At 37.1% G+C, this 21,787-nt stretch overlaps 1 protein-coding gene across 1 annotated transcript in view; it reads left to right on the top strand.

Annotated features, from left to right (window-relative positions):
- Positions 1-21,585, top strand: part of PREX2 (phosphatidylinositol-3,4,5-trisphosphate dependent Rac exchange factor 2) — a 172,406-nt gene extending 150,821 nt beyond the window's left edge. The window contains exons 39-41 of the mRNA XM_066180368.1: positions 2,802-2,904; positions 13,192-13,259; positions 16,130-21,585. Coding sequence (XP_066036465.1) covers positions 2,802-2,904; positions 13,192-13,259; positions 16,130-16,175 — 217 coding nt within the window. The 3' untranslated portion in view covers positions 16,176-21,585. The remainder of the gene's footprint in view (positions 1-2,801; positions 2,905-13,191; positions 13,260-16,129) is intronic.
- Positions 21,586-21,787: the final 202 nt, after the last annotated feature.

Genomic DNA, 21,787 nt, shown 5'->3' with positions numbered 1-21,787 from the left:
TATGTAGATAAATGTGAGTCGCTTCAGCAGAGCCTCGTGAAAGTTTGATATGATTAGTTTTATTAGAAGATGCCATTTCATGGATCTGGCGTTCAACTAAAATGACACTATTTGAGTGTTGTTGGCTTTTTTATTTAGAAAGTAGTAACCTTATTTCATAATCACAGGACAAAAGCCGTAATCTATAGTTTATATTTAACTCTGCCATTCATCAGACCTTTTACGTGCCGTAGGAGGAACACAAAATCTGGTGATATTAAATTGCACCTCTAATGAAACAGTATATTCAAATGCAATCATGTCTCTGATGCTATTTTAACAACTTTTAATCTGATAATGAATAAGAAGGTTTTTTAAAAGACAAAATGGATGTATCTAACCAGCATTACTCTAGGATTTCACCTCAAACATAAAATGTTCTATTGAAGAGATGTGATAATAATTAACATCATCACTGCTGTCATCATGAGTGTCTTTGCTACTGATTTCATAGGATATGTTACAAATATTGTCCTTAGAATTGCTATTCTTACTTGCCGTGAAGAGAGATCTTCAATTTAAGCATGTATGTTTCATATGTTATAATATAGAATTCTACTGTAATTGTTGTCTACCTCCATAGCAGCCTTTTAAAGAAATCTTTATTATGCTGTTTTGCTCTGTCCCTGCTTTTCCCACTCTGGTTATGTCTTTATCTACACTCTTGGCAGCCTTAGTTCTGAATCACGGCTGGCATTGTTTAAATGTAGAGGCCTTGTAATGTCCACGATCGTCAGCCATTTCATCAGGTTTTGGATAGGGAGCAGCTTGGCAGTCTTTTTCAATCACTAAAATTGCACTTAATTTTTCAAGATGACCTTCGTTTAGAAGGTTCTTTTGTTAGTTTTGATTTATGCATGCAGAATATAATTTTTCGGTTCTTTCACTCTTCAAGAGTTCCAGGAAAATGGGATTTCTGGGAAACTTGGCTCAGGAACTGCTTGCTTGAGAGCTGTACTTTGAGCCCATTAATACATATTATACCTACTGAGAAACTTTTTGCCCTTTTTGTTTGGTTTAGATTATACTTGTCAAACTACATTTCAGATACTTTTGCTTTTTTCCACTGTCAGTAGAACAAAGCCTCCTTTGCAGTCTGGTCTTGAAGGTTGGATGTTTAAATTTTGGTGCTGGCAAATATTATGAGCATGTATTTTGTGCAATATTTCACTTCTCAAAGACTGATGAAAACAGTGTTTAGAATTTCTAATCTAACGTTTAGCTATCTTACACCTTAATCAAAAACATAACAGAAAAGATCAATACGCTTTTGCCTCAAGTTAACTCTGAGGTCAGTGTATACAAGAAACTGGGGAATGAAAATTATCTCATTACCAAGGAAAATCACTTGGCTTATAATTTTTTTATGAAAGGCCATTAATAAAGCTACAGATCAAATTTAGTATCTTCTATGCTCATTTCTGTGAAATTTTTTGCACTGCAGAAATTAACTTAAGCAGTTTTTTAAATGTATCAGGGTTTTGGGTTTTTTCAGTAAGAAAATAAGTACAGACACATTTTTCCTCCTACAGATCTTCTGCTCAGTAAGATAAGTGTTTGATTGAAACATATTGTCTGTTCTGTGTGCGTATTATAAACTATGCAGAACACTTCGGTCAGGATTTTGCCAAAAGGGTGCTCAAAATTATATATTAATAATGTGTCTTAGTTTTATTATTTGAACTTGAAAATTACAGCTTTTATCAGGTTCTGCTGAGGTAGAATCATTTTCTGTACAACCCATCTTTCTGGTTCAAGAGATTTGATTATTGCAGGACTTTGGTTGTGAAGAGAAAAATCACTGAGCAACTTACTGGTGCAGAATAGAGTCACTCTCACCTCTTGGGTGATAGCAGCCCTCAAACATATTCTTTCCTAAAAGCACCTGTTTCTGCTTGGGTATTTTGTCTTTATCCATGTGTTTTCTACATCTTTGGTGTTGGTTGCATAAGAAATCAACCATTTTTTCTTGTTCTCATGATGACAGTGAAGAGAACATGTCCAAAATGACCTTCCCTACTACTTCTTGCCTGGTGTGCTGGCAGGTTGTCTGTCCTACAGGGTAATCTTTAGCTCTGAAACTTTTCTGGTTGCTCTGATACAACAGTGACAGCCTTTCTGTTAGATGAGGAATCACAATCAGTTTTTATCCTCAAGTGTTTATTTGAAAAAGATTGGCAAAGCAGCACAGGAGAGTTCATTTGAAGAAATGCAGTTTTCATCTATTTTCTTTTTTGAAAAGGGTAAATGTCTCTTAATTTTGCACTGCACTGATGTGCCAAGAGAATAACCAAGCTAAATTAATTTTAAGAGACTGGGATCCTGGTACAAAGCCTTGGTCTACTTTAGAAGTGGAGGGTGAGCTATAATATGCAGAAACCACCAGAAAAGGGATTTATGTGACTGCCAAAAATAATTTTTTTCAGGTTGTTACTCTCCAAGTTGTGCACTTGCTGAGCCATAATTTTTAGTGTGGGTTTTTGTGTGTTATTTTTGGTTTTTGGGGGGAGTTAGGGTTGGTTGTTTGGGTTTTTTTCCTTGAGAACAAAACAAAACATATGCATTTGATTGTAAGTCAGCAGGAACACTTGTTACACTCAAAATCATAGAAACATTATACATCAGTCTAATGCCTGCATGGGTGAGGGTGGCATGGAGGGCATGTTTACTACGTAATATTTTTATTTATAATTTTTTTAAAAGATGACTGCTTTAAAAGCAGTTATTTTAAGGAGATAGCTGACCTCTTTCCCCCGTTGCAGCTGCACCTTGAGTGTCACCCTGGAGCAGGCGATCATGCTGGCCCGGAGCCACGGGCTGCCCCCTCGCTACATCATGCAAGCCACGGACGTCATGCGCAAACAGGTGAGTGCTGGCTGCAGGGGAGACCTGGATGCCTCCAAACAACTGCTACTGATGTGGTCACCAGTAGCGATGGGAATGTAATTCTGTGCAGAAAAATTATAGCGCTGATCTATCAGATGAGAAAAGACGCACTATAGTAGGACTGTGCAATGCAATGTAGTTAATAATTGACAGAGGTATCAAAAAAGCTTCCTTTCTCTTCCACTTGTATCGAGAGGGGGAATTGTGGGCATATTGTGGGAACTGAAAATCAGAGGATTTTCACAGCCTTGCAATAAGCTTACATAGACAGAGGTTAGAAACAGAGCTGAATTTTAGGCCTTGAAATATTTGGAGTATAAAAAGTTCTTGAGTAACAGGAAATATGAAACAAGCACCTATTGTTAGCTATAGGGTGTATGTGCAGTTTTAATGATTGGTTTGTGCACATGTCTGTAAGCTTTTAACAATTTGCTATTAGTTAGAAAACTTTTAAAAGGCCTTACAACACAGAATTCTGGCTGCTGTTTGCAAGATGTGAGCTGTTGCCATCTCTCTTGTCTCATCCTGTACTGTGACTGATGTCACAATAAAGCTCATGGAACATCTCCTGGCAGTTCCATCCCATTATTCAGAAACATTAAAATCCAACAGTCTTCAAACAGGAATGACTCAACCAAGCATTTTTTAACCTTCATCCTAATGTTGTGCAGTGTCTATTTGAGTTCTCTTTGTTTGGGTATTATGTTGTTTGTGTTTTGTTTTGTTTTTAATTTTTTTCCCTTATTGTTGAAGGTGTTTTATTTATTTTTTAATAGAGAAACAGACAATTTTTTAACTAGTTATTTTTTTTCTCTTATGATTTTACTAAATGATTTTTTATAGTAACTGCCTTGGTATCACCTTACATCAGAGTAGTCAGTTGAGTAAAACAACTTTTCTTTTAATGTATATGATTGATAGAAACAATTTCAGATTATTAACTGTTGTCAGTAAAATATGACTCATGCACTGAATTAACCCCTTAATGTGCAGAAGGGAAGGAGAGAAATAAATACCATTCTTCTTAACTTTCCAGGCAAGATTCCTGAGGACAACGTCCTTATTACAAAACAGTGTTTTTCGCTCTTTGGTCATAATAGGATATTAGGATTTAGAGGCTGTTGTGGATAGATAACCACCTCAACATGAACTCTTGGTGCTTAGGTATGCCAACAGATACTGGATTAAAAAGTAAAATCAACTGAAAAATGGGGGATATATTCCACTGCATTAGCTCAACCTTTTCTAGAATATCTTGTTATCAGAAAATACATTCAAAAGTATGTATCTTGGAAGGAATTCAAAGGAGGAACGTGAATGGTCCACAGGTTATTAGTCAAAGCTTATAAACTGAAGATTAAAGAACTCAACCTGTTCAGTTGATGAAAGAGTGGTTGAGGGGGGACTTAATCACTCTGCATGCATATGAAACATATATCCCAGCCTGTGGTAGCTTTCAACCTTAGAACAAAATCATAAGCCAAATACAGGATGCACTCAATCTTGAAGTGAAAAAAATCCATAATTAAATATTGTAACAATTAATCACAGATAAGAAGAGGTTCATAATTTCTGGGTTCTAGATGGCACCTAATTTATTATGCTCATTATTTTTGCTATGTATTTTGTGCAACAGTAGCAGTTACGAAAATGATTAAAAAGCTGTACTTCTAACTTGCTGTAGAGAAAAAATATGTGTATGTTAGGTGTGGCCTTTAGTCTGTTAAAGCAATTTTGTGGATTGTTTCAAACCATAGGTTCCCATCAGTTGTATGTAAGTGTTGTTGCTGAGCATGGGTACATCAGGGTATTGAGTCTCATTCCTTTTTGTATTGGGATTTCACTTATTTTGCTGCATAAATTAAGTTTCTGTGGTAAATAAACACCCTCGAGATTCTTGAATCAGGTCATGTACATCTGCTCAGGAATTATGGCTTTAACTTGACTAGAAGAGAAGGCTGCTGCTTTGTATGGATAAACTTGCATGTATAGGTTGATATGTCTGCTCCTGCAGCTCTAGACAAAAGGAAGACCTCTGTATTTTGGAATCAAAAAATATGGTTGTAGGGGTTTGCATAAATCTACTTTTAGGATGTGTTCTGTCGAATTGTACATTTTCACAATACAGATCTAGGCCATTTAAAAAATGCTGATTCATTTTTGTATCTTCTGCAGCTTATTTAATGAAAATGAAGGAAACTGACATGGTTTTGAGCAGCTGTGGCTGTACTTGCTCAAATACAGATGTGAAAAAAGGCCTTTTGGTGAGGCTACATTCTTTGAAGTAAAACAGCAGGTGATCAATAGCTGTTAAAGATACCAATATCTCAATACTACACACAGACACTGTGAAAAAGTGTGCTAGTATATCTTGACTTCTTCCACACATTCTTTCGCTTGCAGGAAACCACTATGGCATTTAATAGGGTAATAATCATTTGTTGTAATTTTCAATCGGTCTTGGAGTTCTGTAGTAGAAATATAACCCTCCATTAAATTCTAAATGTTTTGGAGTAATTTCAACAACGCACCATGGTATTTTCCAGAAACATGTTTGAATTTAATGTTTAAATTATCTGTAGGATTTAACTGTCAGGATCATCATGCAGGCCATAAAACTTGGAAGAAAAAGGAATAAAAAGGTTTCTTGGGGCTTAATGCAAGAGCACTTAGTTAAGGGCAATACATGTGCTTTTTCCCCATAAAACAAACAAAACAAAATTGTAGTCCCATTTATACACTAAACCTTTTGTCGAATAAAGATATTAGCCACAGAGAGGTGCAAGTCAAAGGACATATATTCCATCTGTTACTCAGCAGCATTAACTCCTATCAGTATCAGCTTTCCACAGGAGGAAATTATCTCTACTCAAAGCTGATGTGTTTTCCAACTTGGTATACCAGTACTGAATAACTGGAGACACCTGATTGAATGGATAACCTCAGGAATGGTTTTATTTTTTAATTGAATAAGGTCAAGATCATGTTGAACAAGACTAATAATAGCTCCAACTGTACTGTTGGAACAATGTTCAAAATAATTGTCTTGTCAGTTATTATAAGATATCAAGCACCTGGTCTGTGGGAACTAAAGAAAAGTGACCAACTTGTGAGAGCAGCTATGAACTTGGGTCTGTGGGATGGCTTTAGTTAAGCAGTTTTGATTTATTTATAAAATAGAGAAAAAAAATTGTCAAAACATCCCAACTATCTTTTGTTTTTTTTTTTTTTTACTTACGTATATACTCACGTAAACATCTGCACACACAAAATGCTGTGTAAAGCATCCTGACAGCAGTGTGACTTCAGGATGCAGCAGAGTGGAGAGGACAGAGGCCTAGGAAAGGAGCTGCAGAAGGGCAGAGAGCTCTGAGGGAAAAAGGTAACTAAAGGGCTGATAAACAGAAAAGGCCAGAAGAGAATTTATGTTGTCTTTTAAATGACTAATCATGTTTTCATGCCTTTTTAAAAGTATAATAACAGCACTATATTTTGAGCCCACCAGGGGAGGGACTATGTTAGACCTGTTGTTTGAAAATAGAGATGAGCTGCTGGGAGATGTAGTTGAAGGCTGCTTGGGGCAGAGTGATCATGAAATTATACAGTTCTTGATATTTGGTGAAATGAGGAGGATCAATAAAACTCTTGCATTGGACTTCCAGAGGGCAGACTTTGGCCTATTTAGGAGATTTATTCAGAGAGTTCCTTGTGAAGCAGCCCTCAAAAACAAAGGAGTCCAGGAAAGGTAGGCGTGCTTCAAAACAGAGACCTTGAGGGCACAGGAACAGACTGTCTCTGTGTGCTGAAAGATGAGTTGACAAGGCAAATGTCCAGTCTGGATGGGCAACAAGGTTTTGAAGGAACTTAAGAATAAAAAGAGAGTGTATCATCTTTGGAAGTAGGGTCAGGTCTCTCAGGAAGTATTTAAGGGGGCTACTAGAGCATGTAGGAGTAAAACTAGGGAGGCCAAAGCTCAGTTTAAAATGGTGATGTCTGTAAAGGATAATAAAAAAATGTTTTTACAAATATATTAACAGTAAAAGAAACAGTAAGACCTGCCTTTGTTCCTTATTGTATAAGAGAGGGACCTTAGTAACTGCAGATGGGGAGAAGGTGGAAGTGCTTAATGCCTTCATTGCCTCAGTCTTTAGTGTGAAGATGGCTCGTCCTCAGGACAACTGTCCTCCTGGGTTGGTAGATGGTGTCAGGGAGCAGAATGGTCCCCATGTTATCCAGGAGGAGGCAATCAGAGAACTGCTGAGATGCTTTCATGTTCATAAATCTATGGGCCCAGATGGGATCCATCCCAGGGTGATGAGGGAGCTGGCAAAGAGCTTGTGAAGCTGCTCTCCATCATTTACCAACAGTCCTGGCTCACTGGTGAGGTTCCAGATGACTGGAAGCCAATGTGACTTCCATTCACAAAAAGTGTAGGAAGAAGGATCCTGGTAATTATAGGCCAGTTAGGCTGACCTCAGTACCCAGTGAGGTGATGGAACTGTTTATACTGAGTGTCATCACGCAGCACTTACAAGATGGCCAGGGTATCAGACCCAGCCAGCATGGCTTTAAGAGGGGTAGGTCATCTTTGACCAACCTGGTCTCCTTTTATGACCAGGTGGCCCTCTTGGTGAATGCAGGAAAGGCTGTGGATGTTGTCTGTTTGGACTTCAGCAAGGCCTTTGACACTTTCTGCCACAGAATACTCCTGGAAAAGCTGGCAGCCCATGGCTTGGGCAGGAGCACTCTTTGCTGGGTTAGGAACTAGCTGGATGGCCGGGCTCAGAGAGTGGTGGTGAACGGTGCTGCATCCAGCTTGGGGGCCAGTCACCAGTGGTGTCCCTCAGGGTTCTGTGCTGGGGCCAGTTCTGTTCAGTATTTTTACTGACAGACATGGATGAGGCTATTGAATCTTTCATCAGTAAATTCGCAGAGGACACTAGGGTGGGAGCATGTGTCAGTCTGCTGGAAGGTAGAAGGGCTCTGCAGAGAGACCTGGAACAGCTGGCTGGATGGGCAGAGTCCAATAAGATGAAGTTTAATAAGTCCAAGTACCAAGTCCTGCATTTCGGCCACCATAACCCCCTGCAACGTTATAGGCTGGGGATGGTGTGGCTGGACAGTGCCCAGGCAGAAAGGGACCTGGGGGTGCTGGTGACAGCAGCTGAACATGAGCCAGCAGTGTGCCCAGGTGGCCAAGAAGGCCAACGGCATCCTGGCCTGGATCAGGAACAGTGTGGCCAGCAGGAGCAGGGAGGTCATTCTTCCCCTGTACTGGGCACTGGTGAGGCTGCACCTTGAGTGCTGTGTCCAGTTCTGGCCCCTCAGTTTAGGGAGGACGTTGAGACGCTTGAGCGCGTCCAGAGGGGGCAATGAGGCTGGTGAGAGGTTTGGAAGACAAACCCTGTGAGGAACGACTGAGGGAGCTGGGGTTGTTTAGGCTGGAGAAAAGGAGACTCAGAGACCTTATCACTCTCTACAACTCCCTGAAAAGCGGCTGTAGTCAGGTGGGGGTTGGTCTCTTTCTCCACGCAGCAACGGACAGAACAAGAGGACACAGTCTTAAGCTGTGCCAGGGGAAATACAGGTTGGATATTAGGAAAAAGTTTTTTACTGAAATAGTGATAAAGTACTGGAATTGTCTGCCCGGGGAGATGGTTGAGTCACCATCCCTGGATGTGTTTAAAAGAAGATTGGATGTGTGTCCTGGGTTGTAGTGTAGGATGTGCACAAAGTATTTATTCTATCACCATCTTCATGAGCTGTTGAAACCAGGTGGGGCAGTGCTCTTCTCAGGCCCCCTCCCTTTGGCTATCTTCTGTTAATAGTCCATCAATGCCTTGCCCCATGACTCATAGGTAACTCCCTCCGGGAGCTATCTTGGTTTAATGGGCCATCAAGGACCCACTTCATGACTCATAGAAAGATATCATCCCATTGTGAGATGCTCCGCCCAGGGGGAGTAGCCCAGAATTCCCACCTGGATATAATCTGGTGGTTGGGACAGTGCAGGCAGCCCTTACCCACTGGATTCCCAGAGGACAAGAGCTACCAGACCTTTCTATGGGATCACTGCTTCAGAAAGACCACCTCATCTGGACTGCTACCACCATCCTGCTCAGGTTGTATTCTGAATCTGTCAGTGGTCTCTTGTATTGTTGCTTTTATTTTATTTTACTTTCTTTTTTTTCCTCTTCCTATTAAATTGTATTTCTGACTTGGAGTGTCTCACTGGTTCTGCTTTCAAACCACTACAATGTGGCACTTGGTGCCATGGTTTATTTGAGGTGTTATGGCATGGGTTGGACAATCTTGAAGGTCTCTTTCAGCCTAGTGATTCTGTGAATAATTCTCTTAAAAATAATTCTCTTTAAAATTGTACTGATTTAGAGCTTTTTGAAAGAGAATCTGTTTCCTCTATGTGACTGGTTCTTGCTATACTTAAATTAGTGTGCAGCTTAAAAATAAACCTATAATTTTTAACCATGGTTATGATAATACTAGTTCATATAGAAGAGTCCAGTTGATGGTGTCTCAGAACTGCCATCATCTTTCACCAGTGCTCTGGCAGTATCAGTATGCAGAGGGTAGCAGTCTAGAGTCATGTAGCACAGCTCTCCCTTATGCCCATGTGAGACAGTGTCAATTAATAATAGAACTGGAGAAGTATAAATTAGCAGTATCTTGAAATAGAAATTGTATAATGATGCTCAGTGGTGACAACAAGGTGTCATGTAGCAAGCTGCTAGTAATTCTTGGGGGCTTTTCCTCAAAAGAAAAAAGAATTTGGTGGTTTTGAGTAAGGTCTAATTTGTGCCCCAACTAAATAATAAATTACATGATTATCTAAAGCTAGACTCCTTTTTAAATCAATGCATTTGATTTATTTTGTGAGCAAGATACTTAAATTAGTTTGTCTAGTGCATGATGCAAGTAGAAATAAGCTGGTTTTGTTCACAGAGGTTCACTGATGTGCAGGATCAGAATGTGATTAATTCAGATAGTTTTTGCAAATATATGTATATTCTGGCTCTCAGTGCTGTTAATTATGTGCCAGTCTCAGCAGTCTGTCATGGTGAGGTTTCTTTATTATGATGAAATTTTAGAAAATGGCACTGAGAAAAGGCCACTGGAGGTGCTAAAGGTCTGGACTCAACATGTCTAACTGTAACCAACATCTATCCCTATGTCATTGCTGACAGACATTTGTTGTATCTGTTTTTAAACCTCCAGTAGTGGGGGCTCCTGCGCAGCGCTTCCCATGTGGTCTGTTCCAGAGTTAGCCGTTTCATTGGGATGTTTTACTTCGTGCCTCATTTAAGTGGCTTTTTTTTCCTATTTTTCCCCTTCAATTCCTGTTTTCTGTCCCCTATACCATAAACTTAGCAACCAGATTTTCTTCCCTATTTATTAGTAGACTTTTAGCATTTTGATTGTTTCCAAAAATGGGGTGTCTAGCATACTCTGGCCAATCTGTTCCTGTGTCACTACCCTCATCATAAAATATTCCTTCCTTATATCTATTCTAAATCTATCTTTGTTTAGTTTAAAACCATTACCCCTTTTCCTATTGCTACAGCTCCTGCTAAAAAGTCTGTCCCGAATTTGATTATCATTTCCCTGATAAGCCATTACTTGTGTAGATAAAAGAAATCAGTTTATCTGATCTGTCATTTTTCAGTTGTGTTTTCTTAACCAATCATTCTTCCTATTCTCCACTGAAATCTTTTCAATTCTTTTATTAAAGATGAGAAGTAACTCTGAAAAATTATAAATAATCTTGCAGGACTTTGTCATTGAGCAATAAAATAATAGATGAAAATCAGTGTAGATTACTCTTAAGTGAAGAACACTGGGGAAAAAACAAGCCCTAAGTTCACATTCAAAATAATTGACTGTGAGCTTGCCATTCCATTTCATATTCAAGACCTCAGGATATGAAGAGAAAACATCAGCTCAATTTGCAGCAGTTATCAGTAAAGCAGAAGTTATAATGGTTTAGGCAGGGATAGATGATAGAGTAGAAATCATGCTGTCATGACCCTGCATTTGGAACTATCTGATGTTCTTATCCCTTCCATAAGGACATAGTAAAATGGAAAAGATTCAGAGAAGGTCAGATAAGAACTTACCAATGGTTGGGAAAGGTTTATACACAGACAAAATAATGTAGGACTGTTCAGCTTCATGAAGGGCAGTAACAGGCTTCTAAAGAACATGTGTCACAGGTAGGGACTGACCATTGTCCTCACCAGTGCAGAACTAAAGGCATCAAATTAAACTACCAGATTTAAACCAAATTAAAAGAGTGGAAAGCTGGAGGGGGACTTTTTTACAAGAGCATGTAGTGATAGGGCAAGGGGTAATGGCTTCCAAGGGAGAGTGGGCTTAGATTCTTTATTTTAGAATAAACTTTAGATATTAGGTTTAGAAAAAGTCTTTACTGTGAGGCCAGTGAAGTACTGGAACATGTTGCCCAGAGAAGCCATAGATGCCCCATCCCTGGAAATATTTGGGGACAGGATGAATGGGGCTTTGAGCATTCTGGTCTAGTGCGAGGTGTCCTCACCCATGGTGGGAGGTTGAAACTAGATTATCTTTAAAATTTTAGCAACCCAAACCATTCTCTGATTCTTGATGTAGCAAGCTAAGATTGTACCAACTATGTGGATCTTTCACAAGGTTAGTGATGAGTACTTATTACTGAGTACAACATGAGATGGGAAAGAAGAGAAGAGCATCACTAAAATTGATTAAATACATACTTGTTGATGAAGAAAGGAAGTATTGAATGACTAATGAATTCTGACTGAGTTCTGGAGGAGTTTCTGGGGAAAGACATGTTTGTTATGTAGTTATGTGCCTTTGCAATTATTGGAGACAATCTTAGTTAGATAGATGCAGCTATAGTAAAATAATTTTGTATTCTGTCTTGAGTTTTATATGTACTCTAGTTATTTTTACTGTTTTTATCACCATTTTTTTTGCCTTAAAGAAATGTAAGGACACAGTATGTTTTTGTGGAACATGTTGATTTACATACAATCTGAGAGCCTATATGTGTGTAAACAGGCAGCCTTTTTCATATACTGTTTCAGCCCATGACAGTGAATTAATACCTAGTCAGTTACCTGTGTACCTGATTTCAGTCATATGAAAGGTCTAGTCTTATTCTATGTCTGGAACCAATTATTACAGCTATTTTACATCATGTGCATTTGGCACTGCAGTTCTGTTTGAAATATAATCTTTGATGCTTCACATCAATCTGAGATTACGCAGTAAGAATTCTGAGGTTATACATTTTTATTCTGTTATTTTGTCCTGAATTTACGTAGTACAGGATAGTCAGTAATTTATTATTGACAGAACAAGTAGTTTCCATCTCCTTTAAAATGATAAAAAACATAGTAAGCCTAACAGATATTTTATTATGACTACTTTACATCAATAAAACTGAACTTTAAGAGCTAGACCTCATCAATCAAAAAGAAATTTTACTAAGTTCTTTGATATGTATAAGCTGGTACGTTTGCAGAAGAAGGTGTTTTTAGCGCAACAGTTCATGGTGTAGGAATACTGAGCATGTTTTGTCCATTTCTTCTTAGTGAGACAAAAGTACTTTCATTATTGTTTTTAATAGGATCAATTGAGGTAGAGAGAAACCAACTTTTCTTTTGTCCCTTCTGTCCCTTTGCTTTAAGCAGGGATGTTACGCTAAATAATCTCAGTAGGTTCCTGCCTATTTGGGGTATTTTTTTTGAGATTCTCTGATTATAAAGGAAGATCAGGACCTGCATTTTTCTAATCCTTATTTAGTACCTGACTTTAGGCCATTTTTTGTTAGTTTTATTTAGTATTTTCATGGATAATAATCTGTAATATTCATTTATTCAGAAGTTCATAGGAAATAAGTGACATGTCAGAAAAGAACTTTATTTATGACTTCTACATGGAATGGTGACAAAAATCAAACAATGTGTTTGGATTCTTTTAAACCTTAAATGTTATTTTTAAATGATTCTCTTTTAAATTACCAAGATCTATATATGTGCATTTATTTGGTGAAAAGTGGCAAGATTCCTGTTTCTTTATTGCTTTAACTTGTTCCTCACCTTCTCACCTTAGAAGATAATAGTTGTTTTGGGAGGTGAAACACATGTGTTAATTACTTATAATCAATAGTTATGTTCATCTACAAAGCTCAGAAAATTTCCTAATTTATTGTGGGATAAATGAAGTAAAATTGTTATTCTTCTTCCACAGGGTGCGAGAGTACAAAACACGGCCAAGAATTTGGGAGTGAGGGATAGAACGCCCCAGTCTGTACCAAGGTAACTGATTCTTTGTGTCCTAGACCACGGTTTTGTGTATTTTGTTCCAAATTCAGTCCTAGGTGCTCAAAAGCTAACAGTAAACATTGGTTATATTATGCTCTAGCTAGTATGATTTGGTTCTTAATGTACCTAAAATCGGTTGCATTCTTAGCCATACAATTTTACTTCAAGTGATTAGTTGCAGAAGTCCAGGCTATGTAGCACTTCACAACATGCCCATTTTTGAAAAATGAAACCTAGATCTTAATAATTATGAAAACACTGGAGTAAGTCCTTCATCACTTGTAATATTTAGTGGGTTTTGGTAAATACTCTTAACTAGATCCATAACCCCATTTTAATGCAATACTATACCGCAGTATCTCAGCAAAATCATGTTCTAGTTGCATTTGGGGATGATGTAGTCTTTCTTTGTCTCTTTCTGAAACGTGCATTACAATAAAAAATGGGCTATGGTTCTATATTTATCCAGCTTTTTAATGTGATGGATTGCAGGTACCTGCAATTTTTCTTTAAAAGCACAATATTTATAAATAAAAATAACCAAACAACCATGTTCTTAATTTGATCTTTAAAAGGTTTTAGTAATTCAGAACTATTTTAAACTGGGTTTTACCAATTTAAACATAATGTTTTTGTTGACTAATGAGAACACATTGAATGAGCTAGACAGATATGTGAAATATATAACAGATCCACTGTTGTGTTTTAAATTTCTGTAAGGAAACAGGGAATGAGTAAAACCTGATAGAGATGACCATGTGAATATGATTAGCTTAGAGGCAGTCCAGGACCAAAGATCCCTGATCAACTGTCTTCCCTTGGGGGAATCCATGCCAATAAAGTAGCATTTTGTTACATTAAAAGCAATTAAAGCATTACTGGGAGAAGAATTTTCATATTTTGAACAGTATAATTTAGGCCTCAAATGAATTCCTTCATTACATAATTTTGAATACAGCTAAAGAATTCTTGCAACCCAAAGTTTTCTCATCCCAACATGACCAAATATTTATCTAGATTCCGAGCTTTTGTGATAAAGGAAAAATCTCAGTTGTCAAAAACTGAAACTTAGCAATAAAATTTTTTAGCATTGCACGTATGGAAAAAAAAACTGCCTCTTTCCAGCTGAAATCCTCACAATGTAGCATTGAAATGCTGAAGGAGGATTATGAGAACATAGAACAGACAGATGTACCTGGCACTCTTGCCAGCGAAGAGCAGTAGCAATGTCACAGGAACATCCCAGATCTCTGTGGTCAGGGCATTAGATGCACAAGTCAGATTTGTCATCAGTAGGATGCTTTTGATGTACAGCTAAACAATATTATGGCTTCTCAGTTCTCTGCTTTGAAAACAATTTTATATTTGGGTTCATTTAACATCACTTGACAGGATTCTCTTGTTGTCTGCAGCTGCCACTGTTTCTGTTTTGTACCACCTCAAATAGTTGTTCCTTATACATTGACCCAGAACAGGCTATTTCTGCTCTATAGCATCTTCAGCAACTTTAGATCCTTAGGGATTTATGCAGCCTTATTGTCAGTTTGCTTCACAATTCTTTTCTTTCACTTGCTCTGAAGACAATCTTAGTGATTACTGCTATAATGTGAAGAATACACCGACCTTAGTGCTTGGGGCTGAGGTTTTCTGCACTTTGCTCCATAGAAATTAAATATTGCTAAAACATCACCAAGTATCAACCCCACTGCAATTACTCTGGATGAGATTCTGACTGTAATTTTATGTCTTCTGCCAGCTTTGAATATTACTGCTTTATTATGCCAGCAGAATCAAATAATTCAACCTGTTTATTCTTCTCTGCTTCCTTGTCTGTATAAAGGTCAGACCTTATCCTCTCATTAGTATAAAAATATGAGATATACGTGTATTGCCTTATATATGGCAACAACAATATGCCTAACAGATGTTTTGGTGTCTCCACAATGTGACCTTAAATGATTGTGTTTCTGAATCTGCCATATGACTATGTGGAAGAGCCCAGTGATCTTCAGAACACATTACGGTGGAGATTTCTCTTTGTTATTCCTTCAGTGACACATTTTCCCAGAGGAATATGTGTAATCTCCAAATGAGATCATGTCTATGGCTGGTTCTAATTGCTGTGGTTTCAGAGGAGATACTGTATGCTGGACAAGAGTACAGAACACAAGGGGTGAGGTCAGAATGATAGCCTTTTATTTTCAGTGTTTCTATTATTAGGGTAAAGTTTCAAACACCTTTTAATAACCAAGTCCTTACAAAAGGGGTTAATGGAAGTCCAAAAACCTTTATAAAAGCAGTGGCTACTTCAATCTGTACTGAGGTAGTCATTTGAACAAAATCTTACTGCTGTTGACTTCATCCATGAAGAAACAGAGGGAGAGTGTGTTTAAAACCCGCATGCTAGTACCACATGTCTGACACCTGTCTTCGGTGCTTCAAATAGCATCAGTTCTTCAAGGAAATATTTTTAGAGTGAGATTTGACTGTACCAAGACAAAACAGAATTGGAGGCAATTACATTCACCAAGCAGCTTTTCCAATGGAGAAATCCAAGGCAACAACGGATAATAGGATTAATGAAGGCATCTTCAGTGCAGAAATATGAAAATTTTCTATATTGAAATGTTTTTATAAGACTACTTATAGATATCTGTTTTAATGATTCCACTTTCAATGTGAAACAATAGTACTTACAAAGAAGATTTTATTAGTTTTACATTGATGGTATTAAACTGATTTCAGTACCTTTTGTTTAGCAATGCAGAAAGATGTAGATTTAGTTTCTGTTCCTAAAATTTACTCATCTTAATAATGATCACATTCTCAGAATAATAATTTCTTTGTTTTCCTGTCATTTTCAGATTATACAAGCTGTGCCAGCCACCACCACCTGTTGGAGAAGAATGAGGAGATTTGCTCCAGAAAACAACCCAGTAATGGTCTTCAGGATACTGGGACTATATGACAAAAATCCAACTGCACTATAGCAGTATGTCTCTGCAGCTTTGATAAATAAGAAAAAAAAAAAAATCTTTTACTCAGGAAAAAGAAAGAAATACCCTAAATATTACCTACTGGCATTGAAAAATGTCTTCCCAAAAGCATTTCTGAAATCTGTGCACTCCAGCCTTACACTCATAGGATAGTACTCTTCCTTGGGAATTTTACACTGGAATCAGGTTAATTTGATCTGTCTTGTTCAACCACATGATAGGTATAGTCAGCAGCTTGAGAAAAAAAAAAAGTCTTGTTCAGAGGGAATGCCTTCCCTTGTACATTATGCAGAATGTGTTCTTGTGGAAGCCTAGATAAACTAGGCTTGATAATGAGCATGCACTTCGTATGGGGCCCTTTGCACTTGATAAAACTTTTTTTCCTGTCACCATCATAATTTCTTGGAATGTTGAATTTACTGTTTCAAGAATATAATGTGAGGTTTAAAGATGGAATGCTCATTTCAGAATTGTGTTTAATGGCTGCAGGCAGCTGCTATGGATGTGTGCTTGTAATCAGTAAACTCAGCCTTGTCTGAAGCAGTGCTTGTCACACTGCTTTGGAAGGAGGACCTACATGGCCTTAGGAGTGCCTAATGGTATGGCATATAAGGTAAAGTTCTGCCCTGTTGCAGCTGCCATTATAATGAAGGAGAAGGATGAGTCTGATCTTCATCCATTGTAAGGCTGAGTTTCAGACTCTAATAGATGTTCTACATTATTACATCTCTGCACTTCAGAGTTTTCCAGAGTTGTGTATATTCTTCTATAGCACTACATTAACAAATCTACATAAGGCAGAGATGAGTCAGTATTGTTAAACTGGAAATGACTGGTTGAAGTTCAAGTATAGTTTGGGGTTTTGATGTTTTGTGCTACCATTTTCCACATTTTGTCAGAATTGTTTTGTATAGCATCTCAGTTCTTTGGAGTGGTAATTGTTATAGATTTATTTTGAAATTGTACTAACTATTTAGAGAGCCCAGGGAGAATTTATCTGCATTTGGCTGTTCTTTTGGCCAAAGAATTTTCAGAGAAAACACCCCCAAATGAGGATTTATATATGAACACATTAAAACAAAAATTGTATTCTGAAATAGTTCTACTTGTAGCAGTAGCTGTGTATTCCGTTAGAGCAAGACACATACTGTCTGAATAAAATTTATTTTTTGTACAACAGCGGCCTGTAGTTATGCTGTAGCAATCAAACCTCACAACATAGTTTTTGCATATGATCTAAATATTTATGGATCTATCAATCTACAGTGAAATAAGTGAGAATTCAAAAGGGTCTGTACTCTTGAAGAGAGTGGATTTTTTATAGAGGATATTTAGGGAACTTGTTACTTTTCTCCAAAGGAGGAATTAGAGCTCCTACCTTTTACAGTATTCTAAATGTTTTTACATAGACCTTAACTTTGCCAAGAAAATAAATATTTTTATATATCCACAGATATAGATGTTTGCACATATATGTACATTTCAACATGTATATATTTATGTAGTCATATCAATAACTGGTCCTACCATAAATAGAGAATGTTTGCCTTAAACTATGACAAAGACATGCAGTAATGAACAGTCCAGTAACAGCTTCACCTTTGTGCTTTAAAGTTTACTCTCTCTCATAGTTACTGGAAGCTATTGTATTATGTTCTTTTTGATTTAAAAAACTTAATACACAAAATCTAAATCAAAATCATAATCAAAATTTTTAAAAAATTTACTTTTGAAGGCTTTTGTCTAGCATGACCTCACGCTTACACATAAGAAAGAGTTATGCTTTCTTTAATTGCTGTTCTAGTCAGGATCTCATACTTTCAGACATATTTCCTTCAGAGCAGCAGTATTGGCTATGGTAGTTCCTGCTCTGGGCAAAAGCACCAGTAATTTCAGTTTCTGCTTGTTCAGACATCAGAAGTACAGAGAAGCCATAAGCACCTCAAGCCAAGGGTGTGCTGGTGTCAGCCCAGTTTTGAGCTCACATCTTCCTGTGAGGTTTCCCCACATGAGGTTTGATTTAGTATGAGGGAAGTCAGCTGTCAGCTGCATGGAGCTGCTGAGCCTGTATACAATAAAATAACCTAGAGGACAAAATCTGTTGCATGTACATGCATTATTATAACTAGTCATCACTTTTTTTAATATAGCATTGAAAATGGTAGGAGTGCAAATACTCCAAAATAGTGTCTCCGTATAATATGATAATTCCCTGTTTCATTTTATTGTTGAAATCATGGGATAATGGACATTTTTAAGGGACAAATAGTTATAAGCCAGTCACTGGACAAAATTATTCAGCTGTTGTTTCATGAATGTGCAACAGAAATCTTGACCTCTTATTTTGGTATCTAACTTTTGGACTTCTATTATTTTTTGCTCCCTCTAGAGCCAGTTTTCAAAAACCAATTCAGCATTATAAGCTTTATTGGTGACCCATACTGCAAAGTAAACCATCTATTTAGCCTGGTATCAAAGGAGCCGCGAAACTTATGCCCTGGTTTTCTGGGATTACAGATAACACATAAAAATATGATCCCACAGTAACACACAGAATCACAAAATCAATTAGGTTGGAAAAGATCTCTGGGATCATTGACTCCAACTTGTAGATCGAGTCCAACCTATTTTATGAGGAAATGGGGCATAAATGGCCCACTTACTGTCTATTAAAAAGTGGAAACCTGATTTCTCAAAATGTTCTTCGATGGCCTGTATGAAACATTCTGTAATATTTGACACAGAAATTTCTGTGTGTGAAATCCCTGTGGTATTCAGATTGCTTTTCCCTCTGCTTTCAGAGCACACTGCACATTCTAACACCATTCTATTGATAACATTAATAACATTCTAATAACATTAAATGGACTTTAATAAGTCCATTCTTAAAATATAAATTTACGTATGTTCATTATTAAAGCTGTTTATCTTCCTTGGTATATGTGTAGGATGTATTTATTCCTTATACAAGGTGCACCTGCAAAGTAAAAAAAAAATATCCATTCTCATCACGGTATATTTATCCTCTCATAAACTTTTAAACTCACAGGTGACAAGAAGAGATGACCAAGAGTGATGATTTACAAGAATTGTATCACCTACACCTTCTTAAATCTCTGCTTTGACAGAAACGGGTTATGTAGCCTTTTTTTGCAATGTGTTGTACTGGTTTAGGGAAAGCATTCTGTATGTAATTTTTACTTTTTCACCCAAGGCAAGCGTAATTCTTCTGGGAATAAATTCAAGGACCTAGAGGAGTACATTATCAAATACTACCATGATTCAATGTTAGCCTGGAAGGGAGGGTTACAGGCCAAGGAGCTGCCATGAGTTGCCATAGCATCCATGCTTGGAGAAAACGTAGATTTTAAGTAGAGCTGAGGATATTTGGCCTATCTTTGTAACCATCATCTATGAATAATAGGATGTTAAATGGTTTTTAGTCTATGAAATGGTCATTGATTCAGCCTAGTTCCCGAAATTAGTTATTTTTAATACCTATTTTCCTTGTAGATTGTAAATGTAAATAAACATAAAAATGTATGTAGTCCAGACTTCAATGTCAAACTTTGTGTTTAGAGATCCATTTTAAAGTAAGTGTTCCTGCTGTCAGCTGAAGCAACCAACCAATTTCATGGCCACTGAGACAGTTGGAATCTTTATGGCTTTTTGGGTAGATTTCACTGGGTTTTGGCAAAGGCATCAGGTTTGTATTCCATTAGAGCAAATGCAGTCAGTAATGGTCAAAACTGCTCTTGTACTGGTTAAGAGCCAAGACAATTAAACTTCAGTCAACAAGGATTTATAGGAGTCATACTTAATTTCATTTTATAGAATCCTTTAATGGAAAAAAATGAAACACTTTTATTGATCTGTTTTTAGCCAGAGAAATTCACAGGCAAACATGTTTTATTAATGCATTGTTAGATGTTGTTTGTGTATGTGTGTGTTTGTATATATACATATATGTATGTATTTAAGACAATTGCCTGAATGTGAGTATACACATCATGGTTAAGCATGATGCTCAAAAAAAGGAAAGTGTCTTTCATTTATTTTCATTTAAATGAGAAAATCAGTAACTGTAGTATATATCTACATATTGTTCCATACTCTTTACTTTACAGCTCCTTCACGGATATGCCTGCCAGTATTTTACGCATATTTTGCGCCATTATTGTTTAACAGTATGAAAAGAGCTAATGCATTGCCTTATGTATTTTATCTCTGTACTTGATAAATGGAGGTAGTGCTTTTCTAATTGTACTCCAACAGTACTCTGGCATTGGTAAATTAGACGTGCAGTACATACCTGACTCAGGACACCTGGATTTTTCATCATTAGGTTTTTGAAGTATAAAAAGATACTGAACTCATATTTTTGTATGCTGACAATTGTGTAGGTTTTTTTTATATACTGTATATATCAACCAAGCTTTCCTAAAGAAAGTTTATTATTATAAATGTTTCCCTTTTCCTGCTAGAAGATGCGGACTTACGTTTTCTTGTTATGTATGTATAAATGAATATACAGCACGCACAGTCATGCAGGTGTCAACACTGGTGAGAAATTTCAGATTGTCCAGAGGCTAATCAGGCTTTTTTTTCCTTATGTTCTTCTCTAAAATATATATATTTCCATACTGGAAATCTACTTTAGAAATAACTTCGTCATCAGTTTGAAAGTCCAATAGAGTGTTCAAAGTAGTTGGGACATTTCTGCAAGTACTTAGATTTGGACTTTCGTGGGAATACCCACAACATCTTCTGTATGTGTATGTGTGTCCCATCTGCAGTACCATAACCCAGATTTTAAAAACTAAGCAGCCTTGTTAACTTCTTTACACTCTGTATATAGTGTATGTATTTGGTTATACTTGTGTTACACTTTAAAAATGAACCTAATTTCTGCATTGAGTATTGCACACATTTTTCAAATTAAGAATATATTTTGTAACATCTCATTAAGCACAAGCGACCACTACTGCTTTGAAATATTATGTGTTATTATAGCCATACACAGAATGTCTCAGTCAGCTTTTGTTTGAAAACAATCAAACTAGCAGTTCTGTGGGTAGTTGAGTTTGTTGGAAGTAACCTTTGGAATTAAAGATCCTAGGAACATGGATTTAAATTACTTTTTCCTTTATTTTGTAAAGTGCCTCTGTAGCATACTTTGAATCAGTTACTATATTGATTGTGGCTAAAACTAATACTGTGTACTTTTTGATCTATGGTTTATTTTTTTAGTTACATAGTAAAGACTGGAATGGTAACAATGTATTACAAAATGTCAGAGAGCAATAAAACCATTCATAATATGGCCCCTGCAAACCTCTTTTATTTGTAAGCAAGGAGTAAATTGGGAGGGAGGGGGTTGAAGGTCTTTAGCCCTTTCAGTGTGCCTGCTTAGGAATTCCGCTGCAGGAGAACAGAAATTAAACTTCTAGAAATAAATGTTTATAATAAGAATCACTTCTGCAAAGCGAGGCCCAGCCGAGGCTTGTTGCTGGTAATTGAAATACA

Source organism: Chamaea fasciata, unplaced genomic scaffold (genome assembly GCF_029207755.1).
Source record: "Chamaea fasciata isolate MVZ Bird 193981 ecotype frontalis unplaced genomic scaffold, bChaFas1.0.hap1 SCAF_1, whole genome shotgun sequence".
NCBI lineage: Eukaryota > Metazoa > Chordata > Aves > Passeriformes > Sylviidae > Chamaea > Chamaea fasciata.
This window is presented reverse-complemented; position numbering and strand designations above follow the sequence as displayed.